The 12,802-nt window shown below is 41.7% G+C and overlaps 1 protein-coding gene across 1 annotated transcript in view; it reads left to right on the forward strand.

The window, feature by feature from the left end:
• Nucleotides 1-12,802, forward strand: part of atp1a2a (ATPase Na+/K+ transporting subunit alpha 2a) — a 37,051-nt gene that overhangs the window by 20,028 nt on the left and 4,221 nt on the right. Inside the window, exons 13-19 of the mRNA XM_084008056.1 lie at nt 648-757; nt 1,786-1,961; nt 5,121-5,257; nt 6,556-6,706; nt 7,598-7,766; nt 9,958-10,112; nt 12,427-12,550. Of these exons, the coding sequence (XP_083864182.1) occupies nt 648-757; nt 1,786-1,961; nt 5,121-5,257; nt 6,556-6,706; nt 7,598-7,766; nt 9,958-10,112; nt 12,427-12,550 (1,022 nt within the window). The remainder of the gene's footprint in view (nt 1-647; nt 758-1,785; nt 1,962-5,120; nt 5,258-6,555; nt 6,707-7,597; nt 7,767-9,957; nt 10,113-12,426; nt 12,551-12,802) is intronic.

A 12,802-nucleotide genomic window follows, 5' to 3' on the forward strand; every position in this document is an offset into this window, starting at 1 on the left:
TTTTAAAAAAACAATTAAACTATATAGTCGTGACCATTTCCAGTTGGAACTAATGGGCCACAGACAGTGTGAATTAGAATGTGTTGAGAACAAAACTCCAATGATTTTTGTCCTTTCAGTGAATTTGTAAAAGTGATTTTTTTCTTATTGCAGTGGCTGATTATTTTTGGTCATATTGTCACAATAATGTCTAACAAATGTCGGCCCGGTCTGGCCCAATTTCCTAAATGTGGACGTTTTTGCATTCAGAGCATGTGATGTTGTATAATAGCCCTAATCGAACGTTACGTAGTAGGAGCAGACACAACAACACAAGACTTTCACCCAGGAGACCGCTTGTCCCGTGTCAAGCCAAAATTAAATGAGTTTACACGACTTAATTAAGCTTGTTATGTAACTAACTAAAGGCATTGTTATAATTTTACTTGAACATGCTCGTTTTACAACTGTGGTAAGACAGCTGATAGGAAGCGTATTTATCAAACATGCTGTTTTCTAGTGACTGAGTTGGTTTTTCCTCCTCGACAGCATCCATTATCACGGTGGATTTTTAGGTTTATTTCACTCTTGTTGTCATTATTGCCATGCAGTGAGATTGAGCGTTACTACCTTTAGCATTGAAAGTATTATTCATAACTATTTTACAGGTGCAGCAGCATCATGATCCAGGGCCAGGAGCAGGCAATGGATGAAAACTGGAGAGACGCTTTCCAGAGTGCCTACATGGAGCTGGGAGGACTGGGAGAGAGAGTGCTGGGTATGTTTGAGGATGGCGCGTGTGGAGAAGCGGTTGGACACGGCACTCACCTTCTGTAATCCCCTTGGTAAAAACGCTCGTTTGACCATAAATCCCTGCTTTTATTGAGTTTTTATAAAGAAGAGCCACTGCAGCCTTGCAGTAGACATGACATTGACTCAAAAATGAAAAATCCATTATTACACCAAATATCACAGACATGGTTGTTCTACTTCGAGTATGTATTGAATGGATTATGTAATGTAAAGTGGATGGACCAGTAATTCAGTTCAGGTCAAACACTCTGTACACGAAATAACTTTATGAAATGCCGTAGACACATTTTGTGTCAAAGAAAAGCAAAACCCAAAGTTCAGCTTTCTGTATCACTTAAGTCTTCAGCATCCAGACTCTGTAAATGTCGTGACAACCAAGGAACAAAAGTTACCTGACATCTTTTTTAAATAAGTGCCATAAGTGTTTATTCTGTGTTAGGTGGGTGTCACTTTTTTTTCTAAGGTGAAATGTGGAATAATGCCATGTTTGGAGTGTGACTCCTGAAATCGTTATTAATAATGAAATCTCACTTATACCTTGGGTGATGATGATGCTGATGAAGGATAGGTTGTTTATCCACTTTATTCTGCTTTACTCTACAGGGATTCAAAGCCTGTGGGTGAATTAAGTGGCTCAGACCATTTGCATGTCAGACTTGCCACCTCCAAATCTAACAATTTAAAAGTGATTTGTACGCATATTGTCAGGTGAAGGATCGTAGCAGTGACGAAAATGTATTTTCTTAACGTGTGTTTCATATTTCCATTCCTTTGTGCAGTTTTTAACATCCCAAATCCCTTACCTTATTGTTTATTGGATGTATTGGACTTTAATCATCCTCAGGGTCATGAATGCTTTGTCTACTTCTTTTAAAAGTGACAGATAAATTGTCGGAACAGCTAAACAACATATTTCCCCCCGTTAGCTGCGGTGCACTTTGAGATGTCAGTCATTTCTGAACGATCACCTCACTGATCCCTCTTCTCTTGCAGGCTTCTGCCACTTGAATCTGTCTTCATCCCAGTTCCCTCGAGGGTTCACCTTCGACTCTGACGACACAAACTTCCCCACCGAGCAGCTTTGCTTCCTGGGTCTCATCTCCATGATTGATCCGCCGCGTGCCGCTGTGCCTGATGCTGTGGGTAAATGCCGCTCTGCTGGCATCAAGGTAATTGGTTCCACAGACCCAAATCTTCATTGTAGTTCCTGAAAAGCCTTTTCTGAAGGGTTACATTTAGCAGCCTTTTTAGAGGAGAGATTTGCATGTCAAATGTCTTTTCAAATCACAAAACGCAGTCCAAGTGACAACTGATCACTGTAAGGGGCGCCCTGATGGATGATAATTGATGGATAAAGGAAGTTCTGTCGGAATCTGCTGATAACGTATTCAGTAGACACACTCCAAAAAGGAGGCTGGCCAACTGTTTTCCCATGTATGACTTACTGTTTCTGTGGAAGAAATGAGTGAAATGACAAAATCTTAAAGGGCCAATGTGTAGGATTTGGCAGCATTTAGCTGTGAGGTTGCATATTGCAACCGGCTGAAACTTTCCTTTGTGGTGAGCTTGTAGGAGAACTGCAGTGGCCGTAAACGTGAATGGCCCTCACTAGTGTTTGGTTTGTCCCTTCTGACTAATGTAGAAACTCTAAGATGAGGATAACTCCATATGTAGATATAAACTGTATTATTTTCAGGTGATAATACTGTAAAGAAAACATAGTTTTAGGCAACAGGCGTTAAGGGATGAATATTCCTATTTCAGTTTTAGAAAAAGGTTCCTTTTCTACAGATTCATTCCATTTGTTTTCATTATATGTTAATCAACTGCAAATACGCACCGAGCAGATGTTTTGTCAGAAAAGTAATAAGTTGGGCTGCGGGAAGGTTAACAACTTAAAATGGATAATGAGTAAATGAGTCGTTTTAATTTCGGGGAGTACTCCAAATATGGGGAAGGGATTTAGCAGGTTTCATTTCAGGTACAGAAGCTATCATGCCTCTGTACTTTTTTGAAAGACACACTGTAATTGGTTTAAAATATGAACTAGAGGTAGAAGTGAGTGAAGAATGTTTCTTAAGGGAAGGAAATGATTGAGTTTTTGCAAAATAAAAAAAAACTGATGACAAATCTGATGAACTCTCAAAATGCAAAGTTTTCTTAGAGTTTTGGTTGCACTATATCAGCTTTGATCTGACAGGGGGCTTATATTTACTCTGATTATACCATGTCTTTTGTTGACCTGACAAAGGTCAGATAAGGATCAAAATTATTGTTTATTTTAATACATTTTTGGTCATAAATATGTAAAGACGTTACAAATGTGCTACATTGAAATGGACACTTAATTAAACACCTAAACACAAGACTTAGCTGGGATTGTTAGTGTTATTCTTTACTGCTGTGATGAGGAGTGTCAACATAGTTCATATAACGGCTAATTACTGTCAGACAGTGCTGCAGGTGAATTGTTTGATTGAACTGGAAGAAGACTCCCCCGTTCAAATCCGGTGTATTTACTCGTAGCGGGGCCCAGGAGGAAATGCGAGCACGCGGCTCTGCTGCTTTAATTACTTTTTATTGGATGGAGTGCGAACGTTTCAGTGAAATGTGCATCTCGGTCCACAGCATCGGTCCAAAGGCTTTAGTGCAATATATGGTGCTTTATCTTCATTGCACTTCCATTCAGGTCGGCGTGTTCTGCTGTAGATTATGATGCTGTTGGGGATTTTAAGGAAGTATGAGTCACGATTGCTTACCTTTTCATTTGAGTTTCCAATGGGATTGATATTCAGGATAAGTGAGTCACTGTTTCGTATCAACAGAGTTATACAGTCATGACTCAAAAACCAAAGATCTTACTTACTTTTTGTTCAGGTCTCATAGAAAAGTCTATATTCATATCCCCGACACGGACAAATTTGATCTGATGGGAGATTTTGGAGAAGCCAAGAATGAAACCCATTATATTTTCTGTCACTTATGTGATACAATAAGAAGACAGTTTTTTTTTGTTATGTATATGAAAAAAGAAGCATGTAACAGTGAAACTTACCTGAAGCTTAATTCATAATGTTGTTGACATTTCTGAATACTGTGCAGCTTCTTCTTATTTTAATCTATTCACTGTGATTCAATCCAGTATTCTGCACAGTTGAAGATCAAGATTAGAACTAATATCAATAGTATAGACTTTTTACAGAGCAATATGATGCATTATGCAGAGATACAGCTAAAAACTCATTATCACCTCCAATCCACCGGCAGGTGAACAATAATGCAAACAATATCTACATTATATACAAAAACATCTGGTGCATGTGATGAATAGTTGTGGTTGTTTGATAGTGATTGACTGGAAGAACTAATTACATTACACGTTACCAATAACAACGGTTTCATTCTATTCCAGTGTTCAGTGAAGATGACAATGAGCCTGATACCATGACCCTGATATCAAAGCAGCTAAATGGAATTCAGCCATCACTAATTGTATTATTTACACCTCTGCTTTTCCTTCTGTGACAAGTCAAAATTATACTCTTCGTAGAGTTATATTCCAGTGATAGCTGCATGGATTGTTTCAGACTTGTGCCATCCAAATATTTCCAGTAACTCCAGAGCAAAGTCCAAAAGACGACATTTATAAAAAAAAGACAGATGTAACCATTCCAAAATTAATAATATATTTTTATCTCATGAATACTAATCCATATATGTTGGCATTTAATCTTTTAGAAACAAAATTTCACTACTTTCAAGAAAAAAGGGAGGTACGGCAACAATCTAACAGCACCGTCAATTACAATCATATAACAGAAACAGAAACTCTTTTCTTTCTTCGTCATAAAATATGATGACACTTATTGGCAGCTTCATTAGAAAACCCTAATAGAAACTTAACATGACATTGAGCTCTAGAAACTAGTACAACACCGTGGAGGGAAATATGTCATATGACATTTTTAACATTGCTGCAAGAGTGCTGGAGGGTTGATGAATGATAATGAGCACATATTTTGGGAGGTTCTATTCACCAAAGAGATGTGGATCCTTCTGGTGACTCTTGTCACAACCCCATTTCCTTTAGCTTATACACACCAAACAAGTTGTTTGTTGGGGAACTCTGCCAGATTTGAACCCTCACCCCTAATAGCCCCATTCTTCCACAGTGTTACCACACAACCCATTCGGATGACTCATAGATCCTAACGGCCCGAACTGCACTATAGCTCAAGCAAGCTGTGATACATGACACACAGATGAGCAACAGAGGGGTTTAATGTGATAATGCTCTGTGATTAATGGGACCTTCTGTCTGCCGTCAGGTGATCATGGTAACGGGGGATCACCCAATCACGGCTAAGGCCATCGCTAAAGGCGTGGGCATCATCTCTGAGGGTAACGAGACGGTCGAGGACATCGCTGAGAGACTGAACATCCCTCTAAGCCAAGTGAACCCCAGGTGTGTGTGTGTGTGTGTGTGTGTGTGTGTGTGTGTGTGTGTGTGTGTGTGCCACAGTAGCTGTTTGTATTACTGTGCCTGTGTTTGGGTAAGTGGGCAGCTATTTAAAAAAAATGTATTAAAAAATTTGAATAATTTTCTATAAAAAAAACACACAACACTAAACATTTCAATGTTTGACACTGCAGTCTTTCCTTGGTGTGCCCACATATTATAAAATGTATTTCTGTATCTGTTGTTGTTAAATTGAATCAAAATGAATTCAATGCTCATAAAATCCAATACAGTGCATGGCTGACGTGCCCACTTGAAATGTTGTGATGTTATGTGTAAATATGTAAATAAGTAAAGTTCAAACAGGCAGAAATAGCCATATTGGTTTGAGATCATGGCCTAAGCGCCCACTTAAAATATTAGGATGCAAATGTAAATATGAGCTGTGAAAGCAAAATAAGTAATATACTGGTTTCTGTACCAAGAGGTGAAGATAGATATAATTATGATATATTCAGTCGACATGGTGTGCAGTGTACATACAGTGCAATTTATTTATTAGAAATATGCTCAAACTTCACTCTACTTCATTTTAAGAGTAATGATGGTAAAGACACAATATGAAAAATCCCAATGACAATATTAAGCAGATGTGTGACGATGTGTTACATTACAACACAGCCTGTTCAAGGCGGGACTGTTGTCTTATATTCTGCCTGCTGTTGTGTGTGAAAGGTGCAGAGGTGGAATGGAAGGGGAAAGAGTTGTTCTGCCTCTGAGTCGACAGTGAATGCAGCGCAGACCAGACGTCTGTGTGAAAGTGGAGAGCCAACGTAGCGGAACGCCAATGCTGTTGTGTTAAATGTCAGGGCTCTTAAATCGCACCAACATTATGCCGCCGCTTTTTGGTTCCATGTGAAAAAGCAAAGCTGGCGTAACGTCGGATCTTCTTTACGGCGGTATTGCAGAATCTCTGTGTGAAAGGGGGGCTACTGAGACAGAGCCGGGTTAGGGTTTCCCCTGTTTGTATTCTTCATGCTAAGCTAAACGGCTACTGGCTCCAGCTTCATGTTCAATGGACAGATGTGAAAAAAGTGTATAAGCATATTTACAAAATATCCAACTCTTCCTTTAAGAAAGAAAGCATACAAAAGTCATTGTGTGTGTGTGCGTGTGCATGAGAAAGAAAGAAACTTGAGGAGAAAACAAGAAAATGTTGCTCTCCTCCTCTGCATAGCTGCAGCCAGTGTCACTGACCCCTTACTGAGTTTTTGTATGTTTGTGTTCATGTGTGTGTTTCCCAGGGATGCCAAGGCTTGCGTGGTGCACGGCTCAGACCTAAAGGACATGAGCAGCGAGTACCTGGACGACTTGCTGAGGAACCACACCGAGATAGTGTTCGCTCGCACCTCCCCACAGCAGAAGCTCATCATAGTGGAGGGCTGCCAGAGACAGGTCAGTGGAAATGAGTGTGTGTGTGTGTGTGTGTGTGTGTGTGTGTGTGTGTGTGTGTGTGTGTGTGTGTGTGTGTGTGTGTGTGTGTGTGTGTGTGTGTGTTTGGGTCTATTTGAGAGCGTGCAGCTGAATAGCGATGTGTGTGTGGTCATGGTTGAATGTAACCACGTGTGTGTGTTTGTGATGAAGTCTGGCTGAATGCTTGAATGTGTCTGTTTATTTCCAAGTGTGGAGGAATGGTCGAGTGTGTGTGTGTGTGTTTCTGTGTCTGTGTGTGTGTGTGTGTGTGTGTGTGTGTGTGTGTGTGTGTGAGACTCTTTGTGTGTGTTTGGGCCATTTGTCAGTGCAGGTGGTTGAGTGGATGAATACAGGGTTTTGTGCACGCGTGTGTGTGTGTGTGTGTGTGTGTGTGTGTGTGTGTGTGTGTGTGTGTGTGTGTGTGTGTGTGTGTGAATGTGAATGCGAATGCTGTGCAGGTCCATTTGTGAGGTTGCGGTTGAATACAAGTGCATATGTATAAAATATATGATTAACTGTACATTCAACCCATATATTAAGCCATATATATACATACATATGCCTTAATATATGGGCTCAGCTTTTCTGTGTGAATAGTCACAAATCCATGTGTGTATGTATGCACTTGCACACATCCTCATATTGAGGTCATGCTACAATTCACCCTGACTTATTCATTCTCACTCCGTGTGACTGAATGATTGCAACTCAATTCCATTTTTCATTTAATCTCCCCAGAGCTGCTTTGAAAAGACATTATTAAGACAGAAGGGGCGGGGGGGTAGTGAGGGAAATGGTGAGAGAAAAGCTTAAATCACAGTACTTATCTTTCTCTTCTTGACACTTTTTGTTTGGCGGTCCTCGCGGGTGCAGGGGGCGATCGTGGCTGTAACCGGTGATGGCGTGAATGACTCCCCGGCCTTAAAGAAAGCCGACATCGGTGTTGCCATGGGGATCGCTGGCTCTGATGTGTCCAAGCAGGCAGCTGACATGATCCTGCTGGACGACAACTTCGCCTCCATCGTCACGGGAGTGGAGGAGGGTGAGTGTGGAGTGATGGGGGAAAGAGAGAGAGAGAGAGAGGAAGAGAGAGAGAGACATGGTGACAGGATGGAAGAATAAAAGAGGAAAAACAGGGAGAAATGAAGAAAAGTGAGCCAGAGAAACAAAGGGAGAAGAGATTTAAAAACTTTTAAATTAAATCTGCCAGCAAGCTCCTTTGTCGTGTCGCAACAGAGACTGGAGCTTATTGTTGAATAAAGACCTGAAAATTGAAAGTGTGATATGAGTATCATTGTGGTGTCAGACATTATATAACATAGACTTTGTTTAAGAAGTTAACGTAGTCACCTATCTTGTTTTTGAAGCCTCAAAGGTCTGCATTTTTTCCATCTCCATCATTGTTTTTGGTCGTTTCCATCTTGCCTTTTCGTCATCTCCATCTTGGTTTTTGGTCATCTCCATCTTGGTTTTTGGTCATCTCCATCTTGGTTTTTGGTCGTCTCCATCTTGGTTTTTGGTCGTCTCCATCTTGTTTTTTGGTAGTCTCCATCTTGTTTTTTGGTCGTCTCCATCTTGGTTTTTGGTCGTCTCCATCTTGGTTTTTGGTCATCTCCATCTTGGTTTTTGGTCATCTCCATCTTGGTTTTTGGTCATCTCCATCTTGGTTTTTGGTCGTCTCCATCTTGGTTTTTGGTCATCTCCATCTTGTTTTTTTGTTGTCTCCATCTTGGTTTTTGGTCGTCTCCATCTTGTTTTTTGGTCGTCTCCATCTTGGTTTTAGGTCGTCTCCATCTTGTTTTTTTGCAACCAGAAGTGACAAGAGAGGATAGCACTAGGCATGTCCTGCTTTAATGTCTATTTTACTCTAAATGACACCATCATTTATTAGATAAATACATCATGCTGTATTGAAAAGACTTGGAAATAGCGATTGAGACAATAAACTCATGTTTACAATGTTTACTGAGGTCATAAATCAAGTTAGAATTTGGGTTGTTTTCTAATAGACTTCTATATAATCAGACCTCTTTTTGCAACAAGAAAAGTCGCCCTCTAATGGCCAATAGATAATGCAAGTTTAAGGTACTCCTGCATCCTTACCGTGCTGGCTTGTGACATGAACTAGAGGGTAAACTTAAGCTTAATTCATGCAAACTGGGACTGGGCAAGAATACACAAGATGATGAAACTGTGAGGCTAATCAAAATAACACTACTGTCTTGCAATCTCCTCAATGACATCAGCCTGTAGTTTACGTTAGCCATCTGTGTGTTTACTGGGCCACTAACTGGCGGCTGTACAGTCCGTGTACGCGCTGAGAGTTTGTTTATTAGCCTTGTTGCTTCTAGCTGAATGAGCAGTGTCTCCGGGGAGTGGAGGTTTAGCCGTAGCTGCTCAGATTTGGCGGGTGAAAACTCCAACACCGGGGGTCACAGCAGGCCGGCGCTGGGTCTAAGCTGTGTAACGGCAGCAACAGAAAGACTGCTGCTCTGGCTGAGAGCTGGGACAGACCCCCGGGATCAGACCCGCGGTGCTTGGATACTGGCTGAATTCAAGCAAACTGTTAACTGAAATCCTTCTTCCAGAGCTGCAAGCTGCTGCATAGTTCAATCTTTCAATGTTTTCAAGTAAAATTCTGGTCAGATCCTACACATTGAAGCGTGACGTCTTGACTTGACCTCTTCAAGACTTTATTTCACTTGAGACTTTAAGGGAAAATCGTTTAAACCTCATGTTTAGAACTGGTTAAATCTGGGACTATAAGTGTGGCTTGTATTTTTCATTTTCTTGCCTATGTGTTGAAAGGGCTTGGTCTCACTTAGCTATAAAAAACACAAGTTTCATCTTCGAAAGGAAGGAAAATGTTCAAATGAACTTGAATTTTGATCTGTGATTTGCTTATGAAGACCTGTGAATTGAAATTGCTCTGCACTCGGTTTCAGAGTTACTGTGGCAGATTTGAGATTTGACTTGAGACTGGTGTTTAATTAATGTGGGGGTTGCTAATATGGTCTGAGAAAAAAAAATGGTAATTTGGATATGCTAACGAAGCAGTCAGAGTAATTTTTTGTTTCAGTAAGTCTGGAAGATTAACTCGAACACGATGAAACATCAGGCAATATTCAGACTATATGGCGGTTTGTCTCACATTTTCTGATATTCTTTATACGTATCATTCATCCATACAAATAACAGGACATTTTTCTTCCTTGTGTTTCTTATCGCTGCAGGTCGTCTAATCTTTGACAACTTGAAGAAGTCCATTGCATACACGCTGACCAGTAACATCCCAGAGATCTCACCCTTCCTCCTCTTCATCTGTGCGAGTGTTCCTCTTCCTCTGGGAACCGTCACCATCCTCTGCATCGACCTGGGCACTGACATGGTGAGCGTCGGGGAAACACCCCTTTGTAGTCACGTCGTCCTTCCAATATGTTTGACTACATTTCTCAGAAATGACCCCTTAATAGATGTATAGACTGCTGCCAAGCCTATACAGTGTGAAGGGATAGTTTGGATAAGTGCGGTTGTATCAGGTACTTATCCCAGATCAGCGTGTTACCTCCAGTCTGGAGAAGCAGACAGGAGTCCCTGGCACGGGGCCAAAGCAATGTACTGCTGTGGATGAGGGGGCAGCAGCAAAATGTATTTTAGACACCTAAAAGAGAGGCTCACCTAAAAATAGCAGTTTAACGTTGTAATTACAATACTTTCACTGCTCTACTTTTCTGTCAGGCAGTCCTTTCCAACAGGGAAGCCACTGGTTCTGAATGTCCTCCATAGAGTTTGCAAAACACAGGAGTTGCTGGCCGCCTGCCGCCTCCATCGGTTTGTTTTTGTGTTATTGTGTGACTCTGGTGAATCCACCCTGGATGCTGATTTCCAGTGATCTCTTTTTTTAGGCAACTTTCTCTATATTCAATTTACAGGAGCGATTCTATTCTGCTAATTGTTAGCATGTTGCTAGAGGCAAGCTGAAGGTGACATTCAGGGAACTATGGTTAATGCCGGTGTCAAATATGATAGCAGTACAAAAACATTTGGTTCAATTTGCTATTTTCATCAGTGGGAGAAATTTGCTTTTGGCTCGCTGCCAACGTCCATTTGTTCACGCAGAACAAAGGCCGGGTGACGCTCACATACAGATTTACATTTCACAGCTCTGCCATTTCCAGATGCCCGTCTCTCCATTGTATTTCCAGCAGCAACAAAAAGAGTTGCTGGCACGCGGCTTGCCTGAGGGGCGTAATCCATCATTGCAAAAGAAAGGAAGCACGGGATGAATACATTCAAAAGGACTGGTTCTGTTGTGTTCATTACTGTAACTTTAATTTTTCCTGCTCTCAGCCACCAGACAGAAGCAATGCGGCGGAAACGGGCTCTTACAAGTCTCGGTGAGCTGAAAACAAAAATCATGTGCTGGAATGGCCTCTTAGCCAACTGCCAAGAGGCATTTTCAGTCTCCGCAGGTTGAAGATGAAGAGGAGTAGCTTGCTGACGTTGTCATTTTCCCCGGGTGACATCGAAGATGAACCTCTTTGGTTTTCTAGAAGCAGGACAGGATTGTTCATGTTTGCAAATATTTACTTAACCGTCCGAGATCACAGCGACGGTGGCTTCTTTATTGGCTTGGATTTCTCCTCGAATGTGTGATGATTGAAGTTTAAAAGCAGCTTACGCGTGCAACTTGTTTTGCATATAAAACCCATTCCTTTTCAAAGTCACACGTCTCCGCGTATTTAATAGCTGCTAGTGGAAGGAACAGCTGGATGTCGTCTTTGAAGAGTAGGACCCCCAAAATGAAAAGAATATTCAAATATTCAATAAAAGTACCTGAGAAGTGTTTAAAGTACAGTACACAAGTATAATTAGAAATTTCCCATGTCTGCTGCTGAGGTTGTTAACAGCTTGTTAACAGCTTAGTTCAACTCCAGGCAACAGGCTTGAGGGCTCTGCTGAGATTTAGCAGTGACAAGCGGCACTTGGAGTCTGCTATGATTATTTTTAGCAAGCGGCGCAATGTGGAAAAAGGATGGCTGCGAAAGATGTTTATCAAAGCAGGATGTGACACACTTAAGACTGCTCCAAATTTGGATATTATACACGTACACACACATGAAGGCATTCAGAGGAGTAAAAAGAGGAATGCCAAGCATAGTCCCATCCTTCTCCCCCCCCCCCCCTTTCTGGTCTTTCTCTGCTGCTGAGGCGAGGGTAACACCAAAACAAACCGGATTTGCAGACCGCCGAGCATGTGGTCGGTTTCACACCGAGCCGGGTCCCCCACCTCAAATCCCACCTAAGTCGCAGAGATACACTGCCCTTAGTCACACATATTGCTCCGGTGCTTACCTGCTAAAACCAGCCAATATAAGATCTTTATTACGCACAGAGACCCCTCTACCCTCCTATTTTATGAGTGCTGTGAAATCCGTCTCTCTCCTCTCCCCCCTCTCTCTCTCTATCACTGTCACTGCTTCCTTTTCTCCCCCTGCTCTCCTTGCCTTTTTCTGTCTTTTCTCCCCTTCCGCACGGTGATTGAATGCTGAATTGGATTAATGGTGATATGTGGTATCTGGGGAACCCCGTGTCTGGCGCTGTCATCGCACCTTTGTACCGCTGCCACAAAGACAAATTCCTGAACATTTATTGTAACAGGGGCTATAAAGTGAGCGGATTTCTCCTCCCATTCCCTCCAGGTCCCAGCCATCTCATTAGCTTACGAGGCGGCCGAGAGTGACATCATGAAGCGCCAGCCGAGGAACCCCAAGACGGACAAGCTGGTCAACGAGCGCCTCATCAGTATGGCGTACGGACAGATAGGTTTGTCCTCTGTTTGGCTCTTAAACCTGAATCACTGTGACAGCCTTCTTGTGGTGAAGTTATGGTTATGATCAACATCACAGGCACAAAAACAATAAATATTGACATTTATCAGAAATCTTGGCGTTTCTTACCGCCTCTGTAAAAGTTTATGGTACGTACAGTCGGTCAGGAGTGAGACCAGCGTTTTGTACTAATTGTTGTGACATTTACAGCAGATTGAGAGTGGAGCTATTTTCTTCTCCTCGGTTA

The sequence above is a fragment of the Eutrigla gurnardus genome, assembly GCF_963514095.1.
Source record: "Eutrigla gurnardus genome assembly, chromosome: 4".
Classification (NCBI taxonomy): Eukaryota; Metazoa; Chordata; class Actinopteri; order Perciformes; family Triglidae; genus Eutrigla; species Eutrigla gurnardus.